Source organism: Aulonocara stuartgranti, assembly GCF_965226115.1.
Source record: "Aulonocara stuartgranti genome assembly, chromosome: 11".
NCBI classification, from domain to species: Eukaryota; Metazoa; Chordata; class Actinopteri; order Cichliformes; family Cichlidae; genus Aulonocara; species Aulonocara stuartgranti.
The window spans coordinates 37,455,847-37,471,053 of NC_138947.1; the positions used below are offsets into that span (position 1 = coordinate 37,455,847).

Genomic DNA, 15,207 nt, shown 5'->3' on the forward strand with positions numbered 1-15,207 from the left:
TAGGCTGCTTTCTCAGAGACACTGTTGGATTTCAGCATTCGTCACGTTTTGTTTTTGTAAACAAGCTTTTAAAACTTTCACAAAAAGACAAAACTTACTGTAAACACCTGTTTTAAGATTTAAAACTGTTGTTAACCATAATCTTAAAAGCACAGGTTGACATGTGATTCTTTTAAACCAATCATCTGACAGTCGTAGTATATAAAGGGTACAACCTCCATTTTGTTTGTTTGAATGTTAGCTAAAAAGTGCTGGTATGAGTGTGCAGGTGAGCGCAGCGTGAAAGAAGAAAGCGCTCAAAGCACCACACAAGCATGATTCCCTGTAAAAGCCGACGGGTGAACCAGAGTGGTCATATACACGCTGAAGGCTGAGCTTTATCACTGTACGCCTGTCAATGTGATGATGAACCTCTGAATAAAGTCACATTTTTTAAAGAATATTGTCACTTCTTAAATAAATTAATGTGCACGATATTATCAGCCTCCTGTTTGCCTCTTCAAACATCAGCAATCCAATCATGCTAAAGTTTAACTTCTCTTCCACTTAATGCCTTTTGGCCAGCTGTGTCTTTTAACTTCAAGATCTCAAATTTCAACAGCACAAAGTCCTGTCAGTACATCCTTCCATCTTTTCTGCTTATCTGGGGCCAGGTTGCAGGGGCAGCAGCCTAGGCAGAGAAGCCCAGACCCCCAGCCACATCCCCAGCTTCTCCAGGGGATCACCAAGAAGTTCCCAGGCCAGCTGAGATATATAATCCCTCCAGCGTGTCCTGGGTCTGCCCCGGGGCCTCCTCCCGGTGGGACATGCCCGGAACAATCTCGTTCTTTTGGTTACTACCCAAAGCTCGTGACAACAGGTGAGGGACGAATTAGATCCACAGGTAAATTGAGAGCTTTGCTTTTACACTCAGCTCTCTCGTCACCACAACAACAGCATCCGCAGCACCAATCCGACTGTCGATCTCTCGCTCCCTTCTCCCATCACTCATGAGCTAGACCCCGAGATACTCAACCTCCTGAGACCCGAACTCTTCCACAGCAGCATTTTTAATTCCTCTTTGATATTCGGGCACATTGGGGCCTGATGAATGTATTTTTTTTTTACCTTTTGTTTAAAGTTTTGATACAACAGTAGCAGCACGTCCTTGTAAGTGGATATCAGGCCCTTGTAGAGCAAAACTGAGTATTTTGCTTCTTAATCGACAGTACTCTTGAAGAACTGTCAATTTAAAAAAAGCTTCCAGCAGATTCCTAAATATCAGACTTTGATGATGAACCTTTTCTGCAGAGTGTTTGCTCTCTTTCACTCACAGCTGAAAATCTCCATTCAGGGAAGGAGGCACGTCTGTAAGATTTAAAGTCAGTTGAGGAAATCGCTCAGCCCAGCAGCGCGATCTACAGAATCTTTGTTCCCAAGTCCTAACCTACGAATGAGTCGGGCGAGCTTCTTACTCAGAAGTGCGGCTGCTTCTTTCCATCAGGTCATCACAACAGATCCATTACTTGCAGGGCCAACATACTGTACATCCAGTTTCTTTGGCAATGACCTTCATAAGTGCAGGGTGCTGCAGACATCAGAGCCAGCGCGTAGCTACAACTCAACAAGTTCAAAGAACAACACACAACTCACCTTTGTAAGGTCAGTGATCAGGCAGTGGTTGACATTCAGTAGGAAGTCTCCTGATGCCCAGTTCCTTTCTCCTATTTAGTTTGTGGTGGTATTAGCACCGAGCTAACAACTACAAGTGTACCACAGCTCATTCTCACGCCTTTAATTAAGACAAAAACCTTATTGTAGCCTGTTTCATGTGTAACAGCTGTTATGATGACATGTTTCAGTAATTCAGTGGATATCCACACAGAAAGTGTGGTGGCTGTACGAGGAGCAAGGACGGAAAATGAGAAGTGCAGCATTCAACCTGACAGGGCGCGACGATCAGATCAGGAGGAAGAAAAGCAGAAAGCTGATGTTTGTTTGACTTTGGTGTGCAAAAGTATACTCTTTATTCTTATTATATATCCAACTTTATTTTGCCCCAACCCTTACCCTCCACCCAGCCCCACAACCAGTGGCATTCCCATGTCACCAGTTACTGTCACTGTTACAATAGCCAATCAGAGCTCACCTGCAGAAAGAAGGCAACCAAACAAAGAAGAGCAGAAAAAAGGGTTACTTTCAGTTTGTTTTTTTCTTGTTAAATAGTAATAAATACATTGAGATGCAGTGGTTCTTACTTTATCCTTTTCTCTTAAGCAGAAGGGTTAAAAAGTTTCTTTTAAATTTCTGTTTCTATTTCTTTTTCTTTTTTTATTGATCTGTGTTGGATCTTTAGCAGCAATCCGGACCAGTTGTCATGGTGATTAGCAGCACAGAGAGGAGGAGCTGTCTGGAGGAGAAACACAACAGGAGAAGGAGAGGAAGAGGAAAGCAGGGAGAGCGTGAGGCGGAGAAGGAGGAGGAGGAGATCCCTGTGAGTGTCAGCAAGGCATCAGTGTCCCGTGACCACCTCCTCCCTCCGTCTCCCTCTCGCTGTCCGTGCTGCTGCGACCAAAGAACATCAGAGGAAGAACAAACGCAAAGAAAAACGAGAGAGAATCCGCCAGTCCTCAACCACAACCTTTCAAATCGCCCCGTCTTCTTCGTGTAGCAGTACATATATATACACATACATATTATATATATATGTATGTATGTATAGCCTCCTGCCTGCATTTACACCTACTTTCAAAATGGGTCCTTTTCACTTCAACTGTGACCTGACTTCGACGTGTCAGACTGATCAATAGACACCGTCCGTCCAGACCAGCGAGGGGGGGCCTGCTACAAATCTGATCTCATATCTTACAAACACACATGCACGTGTGCAAACATGAACAGACCAATGCGAGCACGAGCCCTCCTTCAGCTTACAGCTACTTTATGGAATAAAATGCAAAAACTTCTCTCTCTTTCCCCTTCATCCTCCTCCTCCTCCTCTCCAGACTCAAACAACAACCACACAGAACACACAACTCCTCAAACCCGAGAAAAATCAAATGATATTAATCAACACTAAAATTAATAAAAACAAACTGGTCACAATCATTCCTTTCCAGTTACAGGCGCGACAAAGACAAACTAAAACAGGAAAAAGGAGTTTCCCAGCATCCTCCTCCTTCTTCCTCCTCCTCTCATGCAGTACAAAGTCTCCTTCAGCACAAAGTTCACCTCTTTGTCTCTGAACTCTGGCTGTATGTGTGTAGTTGTAGTAGTTGTAGTTAAAATTGTATGGCTTTAGGGCATGGTTCAGGTTTTATCAAGAGTTGGCTGGCCCCTCGTCTGAGTCCGGCCTCCCTCTGCCTCCCCCAGTGGGGTTATTGTTGTTGGAGGCAGGGTAGTAGTCTTCAGGGGGCTGGGCTTGTGGCCCTGGGGCGGTGGGAGCCGTCCGAGTCCGGAAGGCAGACAGTCCGATTGGCAGAGCGAGGGGCAGAGATGCAGAGCCAAACTGAGAGGCCTCCATGGAAGACACCGCCCCCAGGTGGTGCAGCCCCAGGGATACACTCACATCCATGCTGTCACTCATCTGGGGCGAGGATCCCTGTGGGCCCCCCCCTCCGCCGATGCCTGTCTGTCCACCCTGCCTCAGGCCACGGCCACCATTCCCATGGTGGGAGTAAGTTGGGTGTGGGTGGTGGGGCGGGTCCAAGAAGTGGCGCTGGTGTTGTTGGGAGGCAGCTGGCTTATGGAGCAGCAACTGGGTGTATCCTGGATCCTGACCCCCACCTCCGCCATCACTGCCTGGCCACATTCTCATCTGCTGCTGTGAGGGAGCCTAGATGGAAAAGAAGAGAGACACGGTCAGTGGGTTGGGATTATAATGGGACCAGTGACAGCACCAGCTCTTTTCCACAAGCACCGACTCAACTCAGACACTTGTTTAAGCTACTCGGCCAGGGTTCCCATCGGGCCGTGTAGAGATGACTAAATGCCACTGATTGGCCAGGAAGCGACCAATCAGTGGACTGGTCGGCTACATGCAACCACAAAGACGGCGCGCTCCGACGTTTTTGTGCCCGGCGGCTGACGACAGCATCCAGACAGAGCGAGTCGACCGTTTTACACACAGATGACATCACGGCACTTTCAGGCTGCTTTGCTATAACAACCCCACCCACACTCAGGTGGTGCTTAACAATTGAAACCAAGAGCAGAGTTGAGTCAGATGGTGCCCAGCAGGTGCTACTGGAAAAGAGGCTTATTTGATGAATATTATGGGAACTCCAGTAAGATTTGGATGGTTCAGTTCCAGGTTACAGAGAAGTCCTTTACAAACAGGCTGGAGGACGAGCGTTTAAGGACAAATATATCATGATGAATACTGGTTTTCATGGATGGAAGTGAAGAGTTTGCTATGCTTATACTGTTGTCTTTCACAATTTTTAAAGTCAATATGCAGATTTTCAAAATAAAACTACTCAAAAAGGATTAGGGTCAGAAAAAACTAGTGTGGCCAAAATATTTCATCACTGCCAACAGGAATGAAGCTGCTAAAGTAATCTGACCCGGGATAAACATTCCTGCAGCAGCGAGTGACTGATGCAAAGGTCCTCATACCGTCTCAATAATTCTCTGTTATTGTGTATGCAAACAGTGACAGTGGTACCTGAGGGCTGGTCATCTCATAGTCTGAATGTGTAACAGCAGAGTTGTAGTAACGATTACTGTAGCGGTAGTTGCGGTTGTCATTGGAAGAACCACTGGAGCCACCTGGAAATAATTGACACCAACATTAAATTCACACTTGAGCACAGCTTTACTTCATGGATATACTTTTAGCTAAAACAAGCCATAATGCATTCATTCTGTGTGAACTAAAAGAAAGACATTTACAAAAAAGAAGAAGAGGAGGGGCGTGGCTTCAGTAGGGTGGTTAGAAGGTCCCGCGCCTCTGTCGGGTATGTACCCCGCCACGAACGCTGGGCGTTCAGCTCTGACTCGTAGCGTGTTTGCGCGACGCTGAAGAAGACTAAAGAGTGGATCTGCTTTTCCTGTCACCGAGAACGAACTCGCCCGTCTCCTCACTTTCATGTTCATCAAGAAAACTATGAAAACCTGACTGAGAAATAAAGTAATGTGCTGACAGGGAGGGTGACCGTGCTGCAGTGTTTAAGTACATAGACCCTCCACTGAATATCACTGGGTCACATCAAATCTGTATTATGAAGCAGTAATAAGCATCTCACACACGCCCAGCAAACAGCATCCTCTCAGCTGTTTCACTACACTCCTGCCCCGGTCTACTTGATCCTAACAAAATCCTGCTTGAGACATTTTAGGGATGAAATCTAAACTGCTACCATTTCTTTGGACCTGTGACAAGGATGACATATTCCTCATTCTAACAGATACGGGAAAAAGTTCAAGGAAAGCTGGTGCAGAAAGAGAAGAGTCTACATTACCAGAGCTAGAAACAGAGCTAGTAGTGGAGGCAGAATGAGAGTGGTCCATGGCAGGAGAGGTGGATGTAGATGAACTAGTATTGGTTCCTTCATCTGTTGTTTTCTTGAAGAAATTGTGCTGCAGGGCGTAGAATGGCGTGATGCGGCTTTTAGGGTCGTAGTCCAGCATGCGCAGGATCAGGTCTGGAAGAGGACAAACACTGACATAATGATGGTGGCCAGCTACAATTGTAGTGTCAACCCCGTGATGTTTCTTGTGTCCCTCGCCCTCACTTGATATCTGCTCCTCATGCTAACTCCACATAGAGGTTCAGCGCTTTAATCCACGACCACATCCTTTCAGTCAACTCCCACAGGCCAAAGACAAGGGTAGGAACATAAACCAAACACTAAACTGACAGCTTTGCTTTCACACTTAACAGAGAATGATAGCCAGGACCCACTCCATGAGCCAAAGGTGTGGGGAAGCAACCCTTTTGTCCACTGGGGAAACCCCAGTGCAGCGAACTGGGAGGACACAAGTATACCGACCCCTGACTCTTACCAATGAGCAGAATCCAGCCCCATCTCCGGGACAGTGCTTCCAGAATGCAGGCTGTGCCCTGAGGTGAGCCCAGCTATAGCTTTCTGGTACCTCACTCAACAGCTCAGGCTCCTTCCCCTCCACAAGGAGGCTTTTATATTTCCACAGCCATTTTGACCAACCAGGGACAAAGTGCCGAGTCCTCCACCTTTGACGGCTGCGCACTGGCCTACATGCTGCTACTATTTACGCTATGCTTACAAATGAATATAGATTTCATCTATACACATCACATTAGAAGAGACACCTCAGGAGGACATTTACTGCGAGAATAATTTACACAACTTTAATCACTCATTTATATTTGTTGTTTCCACCTCCATGAACTTGTTTACATGAATATTAATGCTCAGTCCTGCAGTAATCATGCAAATGCCTACCTTTAAACTTTAGGTAGTCACAAGGGGCGTGTCCTGGCTCTCCTGCTCGCCGGCCCCCTGGACCCCCGGTCTCAACACCCAAAATCTCATGTAGACGCCGTGTGGCTGGGGGCTTATACTCCTGGAAAACACAAAAACACACACACGCTATGACTATTAAGGAAAGTCTGTGAAGTTCCAATAACAACATGAAGGCACGCTGTTCTTCAACACTTTGCTCAGGACACAATACTGAGGTTAACACTGAGACTCGTATTCTAATGAAAGAAAACTTCATTCATTTAGCTCCGTTTCCCAAACTCTGTCGTCTTGGAGACACAATAGTCCAGGCTTAAAGCTGAAACTGCAGGAAACAAAGGTCCTCCATGGTGGATAAAATCTATGAATCCTTCTTCACAGAAAGCCTGTGAGGAGTCCTCAGCTTGTTCGGTGCTTTGCACTTTGTACTGGGTTGGGCCTGTTTTTGTCTTAATTTTTAATGGCACAGATTCAACGAGGTGCTGGAAACATGCCTCAGTGATTCTGATCCATAGCAGTGTCTCATCGATGGCTGTGTATTCATGAAGCAATCCTCCAGTTACACCACCTCCCAGAAGTGCTGTATTAGTTTGTGATCTGGACCATGTGGAGGCCCTTTGAGTACCGTGAACTGACGGTGGCATTCAAGAACCCAGCCTGAGAGGCTGTGAGCTTTGTGACAGGCATCAGGCGATGGCTATAATGTGATGATAAAGGGATGGACATAGTCAGCACCAATCTCAGGTACCGTGTGGTGTCGTTGTGGTACTGAGTCGATACAAAGTGCACCAAGAAAATATTCTGCACCCATTAAACCACCACCAGCCTCAATTGTTGATACAAGGAAGGGTGATGTTATGTTTACACCCGACCATCCACGTGTCACAGCAAAAACCGAGGTGATGAAACATTTTCCATTTTCTCTTGTCAGTGTGGTTCTGCTGCTGCAGCTCGTCTGCTTCATGATTCCAAGTGTGAGCACTCAGAAACACTCTCCTGCCCCTGCTATAGCTTCGTCGTAACAGGTGTTGTGTTATTTATAGTCACTGTCGCCTTCCTCATTATCCTCTCATATCTGGCATTAAGAAAGCATTTTCAGAGCTGCTGCTCACTGCACATTTTCTCTTTTTCAGGTAAACCTGATGGTTAGAGAAGAACACCCCGTGGATCCTCAGGTAGAAACAGAACACACCAGAAGCCATGGCGTGTTTAGAGTCACATGTCTTCCCCAGTCTGATGCTCAGCTTGAACTTCAGCAGGTTATCTTCACCATAGCTCAGCAGGTAGAGCAGGTCATCTATGAATCATCTACCAACTGGAAGGTTGGTGGTTTGATTCCTGGCTGCTCCGCTCTGTATGCCAAATAACCTTGGGCTAGATACTAACCCACTGCAGTATGAACGTGTGTGTGACAGCAGGACGACAGAAAGGACTTGAACGGAAAAACGGGTGAATGAGGCAAGTTGCTTAAGTGCTTCGAGCGCTCAGGTAGAGTAGAAGGGTGAGTCCACCTGGATATCCTGTGTTAGTCAACACTTGGAAAGTGAACTGAACTAAACACACAAGTTAAAAATTTTCCACATGTGAAGTCAAAACAGAAGCAAACTTTACCTTCTTGACATCCTTGTTCTTCTTCACCGTCCACAGACCATCTGACAGCTTGTCAAAATACTTCCTGGCTTTAGGAGCTGCATCCAGCATGTGGCTGGGTGGAACTCCCAGAACCTCCACAATTTTATTCATCTGGTCAACCTACACACACACACACACACACACACACACACACACACACACACACACACACACACACACACTCTTAATGTGGACCAAAGTAAGAGCATACCACAGACATGCTGTTGCAAACACATGCGGTCTTCAAATTCATGCTTCTCAGTACAATCTCAAAGGAACTAAGAGTAGACTGGAAGAGACAGACTTTCTGTCATCGTAACAACCGTGTCTACAACGTGGCCTCTCTACACTAGCTTCTTAACACATCTAAATGGATGTAGCATAAAACACTGAGCACGGATGAAGGACATCCCCGATTCAAGCCCGACACGTGTGTTCACGCTGGTGTTGCTGTTACCTCATTGGAGCCGCTGAAGAGAGGCTCCCCTGTGTGCATCTCCACTAGGATGCATCCCAGAGACCACATGTCGATAGCCAGGTCATACGGCATTCCCAACAGAACCTCGGGAGAGCGGTAAAACCTGCTCTGGATGTACTGATAGATCTAAGAAGGAAGTGGAGTTTAGCAATCTGACACCAAGACTTGACAGTGTAGCTATTTAACTGAACACATGCAATCACATTTGACCACACATTCATACCTTGCTTTATTCTATACACTTTAAGCACATTATCAAGGGTTGTGGTCAGAGCAGGCATGAATGTCATGGTAACTTTTTCCCACAACACAGAGAGAAGCTAACTGCTGTTCATGATTAGCAAGAAGACAGTGTAGAGTAGCACTTCTTAAAGATTTAAATGGATCTGTTTATTTTTGTCCCTGCATGTAAACTTTTGAGCCTTGTGTGGATCAAACGTGTGCGCTCAGTTTTGTTGTACAATTATTCCATCACGGAAAAAGGACAGTAAAATTTTTAAAAAGCCCAAAGTTCCCATGACATTCATGCCGATGAGATGATGACAGCTGTGTCTCTTCTCCATTCCCACTAAAGCTAACCTAACCTGTCTTTGGGCAGTGGGAGGAAACCCACACAAAAACTAGGAAACCTCTTATCATGAGCCAACAGTCCTAATTATTCTGCCATCGTGCAAGCCACGCTACTTGGTATATTTTCCAAATGTGAACGTTGTGAGTAACGGGGAGTGATCCTAGTAGGTGAGCAGCGTTTATAAAGAATCATATCTGGAGTAAGTGTGCTCACTCTCTGTCCGAGCTGGCAGGAGGATCCAAAATCAACTATTTTGATGGCTGATCTCTTGGGGTTACACAGCAGTATGTTCTCTGGTTTCAGGTCGCAGTGGATGATTGACAGCTCCGGAGTGGCCAGGAATAATAGTGCTGTAGACAAAACACCAACATGTGTCAACAATATTATGCAAACTGAAGACACGTATAGTCTAAATAAGTGCACATCATCAGCATTAAACCTGCATTTACTGCACATTTCTAGAATTATTACCAGTGTTTACATATCGATCAGTAAATGTATTCAGACACCTGCCTCACTACACATGAATAACTGAACTGTTTAACATCTTTTTATTCCCTGATAAACATGTAAACAGTAGCAGGGATTGCTGTTTCCATCCTTAAGAGCTGAAGGTGAGAGAGGCTGCAGGGTTAGGCCACTAACCCAACCCCACTAACTGCTTTGGACTGTGGGGGGAAGCCGGAGCACCGGAGAGAACACGCCAGAACGTGCAAACTCCACACAGTGGAATCGAACTGAGGACCGTCTCCTTGTGAGGCTAGTCACCGCCGTGCTGCCCAACCACACCACATTTACAACCATTTATTCAAATGTGTTATTGTTACTTTGTGGTGCCAGCTGTGTGCTCAGTTTTAAAACGCTCGCCGTGATTGGCTCAGTCGTTCACGGTCAGCGCTTTGTTTAAGCGTAACTACAGACCACGACTATCACACATGCTTCCAGCACCTTTTGTGGAATCACAAGTACAAACGCTCAGCCTCAGTGTTGCAGCTGCATGTCGTCTCTATGCACCCACCTGTACAGAGCTGCTGTGCAAATTTCCTGGTGAGGTTGAGGGAAACTCCTCTGAAATTGGTGTTCCTCAGCAGATCGTACAGGTTGTAGCTCAACAACTCAAACACCAAACAGAGATGGTTCCTAAACATAAAGTGACGCTTCAGGTGGACTGCACAGAGACAGATTGACAGACAGACACAAAGAGACAAATGGGAGACATGGGGAAAAGTTAATCCACTGAATCGTTTAAAAATACCACAGTTTTGAGACGTTTCAGTTTCAGGTGTCAAAGGTGAGGTGAAATATTTAATATGTTTTTTGATTATTCGTCATTCCCATCTATGTCAACATTAACGGGACAGATTTGTTATTTGTTATTTGTCATTTCAAATGCAGGTAGTAAGTGCTTGCATAGACAGATCTTTGTACTTAAACAGCCTCAGCATGATAGGAGAGCGCACACTCTAAATACCTCGCATGTTTGATTTCTGCTGTTCAGCAGCCAGTGTTAGCAACAGTGCGTGTGCACACTAACAGATGTGTGTGCACAGAGAATAAATGTAGTAAAGGGCCCCCTGTGCGTCTGTAATGAACCAAGAGAAGCTGTGTTGTACAGCAGTGTACAGAGTGTGTATCTTACCTATGTAATATTTCATCTCAGTGTCGTGCTTGTTCATGAGCTCCAGCAGGCGTAGTTCTATCTGTGCCTGGTTCAAAAAAGCCTTTTTGTTCTTAATGATCTTAATGGCAACCCACTCCTGCTCATGGTGGTCGTAGGCCTTCACCACCTGTGGACACATGAACACATGTTACATCACAGGTAGTGAATCACTCAGTTCAAGGACAGCCAAACACTTCCTGTCTGACTTTGTCCTGTCATGTACACAATACATGTAGCCTGTGTCATAACAACAATGGCTTTGCCTTTGATTTCTTAATGTAACGCAATCTACTGATTACAATTACTGAGTGCAGCTCCCTGTAAGAGCACGTTGGTTTGTTTGCTGTAATCAGTGACCTTCAGATGTGCTGCTGGCTGTCGCTGGGTTAGCCATACCGACGCTTTAGCTCTGTACATGACAGCTTTTACTAATCCTTCACACAGAGTTTACTTTCAACTTTTCACAGAGACACGGCCAAATTTCACTAACGGCAGAAGCCGTCAAATAACTTTAGTTCAGACATTTTGGACTTTGCGTCCGCAGTAGTAACAGAAGTGGAGAATGTTTCTTGTGGAGACCTCACCTGTCCGAAAGAGCCTTTCCCAATCAGTGAGTCTATCTCATAGCGGTCCAGCCACTTTTCTCCATTTTTCACAATGTAGTCATAATTGTCATCGTCATAGCCATCGTTATAGATTTTTCTCTCCTTCTTCGTGCTGCTGTCCTCAGGAGGGACCTGCTGGGCCCGCCGCTTCTTCTTAGTATAGTACACCTGTGGACACAAACACAGCTCAGGCTCTGCTTCACAGTACATCTGAAAGCAACAAACCCAAATAACCTGTGCACCAGCAACCAGCTGTTACTGCTCTGTTCTTCTCGGGGTGTAACAGCAGAACTGCCTAGATTAGCCGTCTCTTAAGTGGATGCTGGATTTCAGTGCAAAAAATGACGTTCACATCAATGACCTGTGGCACACAAGTATAATAATAATAATAATGGATTGCATTGCTTTTCGAGACCCTCAAAGCGCTTTACAATGCCACTATTCATTCACTCTCACACACTGGTGGAGGCAGCTACAGTTGTAGCCACAGCTCCCCTGGGGCAGACTGACAGAAGCCAGGCTGCCATATCGCGCCATCGGCCCCTCTGGCCAGCACCAGTAGGCGGTAGGTGAAGTGTCTTGCCCAAGGACACCACGACCGAGACTGTCCAAGCTGGGGCTCGAACCGGCAACCTTCCGATTACAAGACGAACTCCCAACTCTTGAGCCACGATCGGCCCATTTCATGGATGAAAAACTATAGATCAGCGCTGCTGAGGGTTTCCTTGCTTCAGAGAATATTTTGTTTCCTTGCTATAAAAGCTTGTTCTGTTTCGAGGTCTGCACTCTTCTGGACCGAGATCTCAGATGTCGTTTCTTGGAATCTGGTGAAGCCACTGGCCCAGTTTGGGGGTCAGTGGTCCAGTTACCACAGGCACCACTGTTGCCATCATCTTCCACGTCTTCCTGCGATCCTCACCCAGCTGTTGGCATTTCTCAACCTTCTTGTGATGCTGCTATCACTTGGTATAGCGGCATCTATCCCTCCGGTTGGTTAGCCAAGATAGCAATCTCTTTATAGTCAGTCTCCAGGAAATTTAAGGTGATGTCCTCTGAACTTTTGGACTGTGACTGTGTGTGTGGTCCAGCTTTTACAAATGCAGTGGGACCAGAGTCTGTTTAGACAGTTACATTTTCCATTTTTAGGTAAATCACATGTAAGGTTTACAGTAAGTCTCCAGGAAATCATGGCGACACAATTTAAAGTACAAAATAAAAGGGTGTGTGTGTGTAATGTTACTGTTTCATACCTCATTGATGTGCTTATAAGTTTTGATGAGGTCAACAGAGAGTTTTCTCAATGGAGCGCTGGCAGGGTCTCTGAAACTAGGGGGAATTCTCCGCTGGAGTATGGTCATATCAGACAGCACCTACAGAGAACAACAACGTTTCACAAACTCGTCTCAGGTTTGATGCAGGAGATGTTCCTCATGTGTGTATCAGGACAGCTTCACACTAAAAACAAATGTGTTCATTCTGTGTGAGTGCACATCAATAACCTTTGCAGTTTGTACCAACTGTATTAGTTTGCTATTACAACTAATACATGATAAGTTGTTCCACTGCACCAACTTTTAACAAAAAACAACTCAATACAAACTAAGTTGCTGGTAGTCTGAGGGGAGCACAGACCATCAGGCAAAGCACACACTCGTTTTTTATTCACATACAGGCCAGTTTCTTAAAAGGTCAGGTAACAGAATCTGACTGACTGAGGATTTTTAAATTAAGATTTTAATACTTGGTCCTTTTTTTGACAGATTCCTCACCTCAGAAACAGAAAGAGGAGGATTACTGACTGATGTTCTGCTTGGATCAAGTGTTGTTGCAGGGAAACTGCAAAGTGCCCTCTGGTGGACAAACTATGCAACAGCAACACTCATAACACAGTTGAAGGGAGTTAGTCTCATCTTTTCTTGCTTTTTAGTTTTTATCTGTCTTCTGCTGCTCGTCTGGGTTTGGGAAGCAATGACTGAATCACCTCACATAGGAGGCAGAGAGAAGGTCACACAGCTGAACCACCTAAACCTGCTCCTTTACTAATTAGAGGTGTAACAACTCATATTTTGAGCCCCTCTGAGGTGTCTGAGCTCTCTAAGCAAGTGTCCAGCCAGTACCTGTAGAAATGAGACTAGTTCTGGTTAGTGACCCAGAGGTCAGGACTATATCGAGGCTTGGAACACAGCTCAGCTGGTAAACCCAGCCTGTTGGTGTTCGTTAGTCAAAAAAGGAATCTATTACACATTATTTGTTACTTTTCTTAAATGTAATGCAAGTGATCGCCACAGAGCTTCTACTTTCGAAACATGCACAGGTAGCCTGACTGCTCATTTGTTTGTCACCTGTTGAAGATCAGAAGTTTGCAAACACTCAGCTTTAACGTCACTCTGGGTTCTTGGCTAGCCTAGCGTTAGCATGAGGTCTGTGCAGATGTTTGCAGAGAGCTGAAGTTGTGTTAGCAGCACAGTGCAGCTTGCACTTTACCATAGCGCTGGCGTCCTTTAGTGTAATAAAAGCAATCTGCTGTAGACTGCTCCACCATTTTCCTCCCACTGTACATGAACTGAAATCAGCTGACCTTTAACAGGAGCGTGCAGGAAGAAAAAAAGCATCTTTGATGTTTCTTCTATCCACCCGAGTGCAGATCACCCAAGAACCTTTGTTACTTTGTAACGCATTAGAACCAACATTGCTCATCCTAGCCGTAGTACCTGCTGAAAGTCACACTGAGGCCAGAAGAGCCACATTAGGGTAGCCACGTCGCTTGATTGCTTCTTTATAAATTCCAATGCTGGTACACTTACAAAAAGATAACGTCAGGCTCTAATATGTGGAAGAGCTTGGGACTGTGACATCACCATTTGAGTGGAATGGAAGTTCTTTACAGACTGGAGCACAATTTGTTGCTCTTTCCAGTTTGGAAGCAGCAGCAAAGAGCTAAGGTCGCAGACCAACAACAGCTTGGGCAACAGCTGGAAAAACATTACCTACAACAACATTTGGGAAAATCACAGTATTGTTACCTCTTGTAGTTTTCATGTGGTTACACAGCTGAGATGTGGCTGTTAGCTTGGTGGTTGCTACATGGCAGCATCAAAGAAACTCTATATGCTTTTGTTTTTAAAATACCGGGTACCATCAATACCTTGGACAAGTTGTTGTGGCAACCTCTGACCAGAGAACTACAAGCTGCTGCAGGTTTGTTGCACACATTACAGAGCTACGGCTCGGTCGACTGAGCCCCACACTCATGAATGTGTGCTGAAAGACATTTCTGCACTTTAACTTGTTTGATGCGTAGGTGCTCATCACAAACAGGTTCTGTGTTTGGGATCGTGAGCATCTGTAGCTGGTTCAGATGGATCTAGGGCTGTTCGATATAACCATATATATCGGATGACGATATAAAAACGTCTGTCGTTTCATTTTACGCTGTCGTTTGTTTCGTGGTGTCGCAAAATAAACCGTTTACGGCAATATTTGTTCATGGTTCTGATGTCACTGTAGTTATTATTAATTTCTTAAAGTTCTCTCTTTCTCTTATATTTAATATAACCACACCACGGACGGACAAGCGCCTGTTTTTTATGTGTTGTGGTTAGCAACAATGACGGTAACACCATCGCGTGTCCGCATGTTTATTTTCCACATACACTTTTCAGAATAAAGCTCAAGATCCTGTTGAGACTTTTCAAAATAAACCGAATCACGTGAAAGATGCCGATTATTAATGAATGAGAATTAAAAAAGAGCCGCCAGGTGCTAAAAAATAAACCTTAGACTCAAACGTTAGAACAGGCTTTTCCCCGCAGCACGCCGTGTAATAAATACTCACAAAG

At 45.2% G+C, this 15,207-nt stretch overlaps 1 protein-coding gene across 2 annotated transcripts in view; it reads right to left on the reverse strand.

The window, feature by feature from the left end:
• Positions 1-1,762: 1,762 nt before the first annotated feature.
• dyrk1b (dual-specificity tyrosine-(Y)-phosphorylation regulated kinase 1B) overlaps positions 1,763-15,207 on the reverse strand; it is a 60,254-nt gene continuing 46,809 nt past the window's right edge. For both annotated transcript variants that reach the window (XM_082551023.1, XM_082551022.1), the window contains exons 3-13: positions 12,619-12,738; positions 11,348-11,536; positions 10,743-10,890; positions 10,122-10,271; positions 9,317-9,453; positions 8,512-8,658; positions 8,034-8,174; positions 6,405-6,525; positions 5,442-5,624; positions 4,646-4,749; positions 1,763-3,814 (exon numbers count right to left, since the gene is read on the reverse strand). In XM_082551023.1, the coding sequence (XP_082407149.1) occupies positions 3,299-3,814; positions 4,646-4,749; positions 5,442-5,624; positions 6,405-6,525; positions 8,034-8,174; positions 8,512-8,658; positions 9,317-9,453; positions 10,122-10,271; positions 10,743-10,890; positions 11,348-11,536; positions 12,619-12,738 (1,956 nt within the window). In that variant the 3' untranslated portion in view covers positions 1,763-3,298. The remainder of the gene's footprint in view (positions 3,815-4,645; positions 4,750-5,441; positions 5,625-6,404; positions 6,526-8,033; positions 8,175-8,511; positions 8,659-9,316; positions 9,454-10,121; positions 10,272-10,742; positions 10,891-11,347; positions 11,537-12,618; positions 12,739-15,207) is intronic.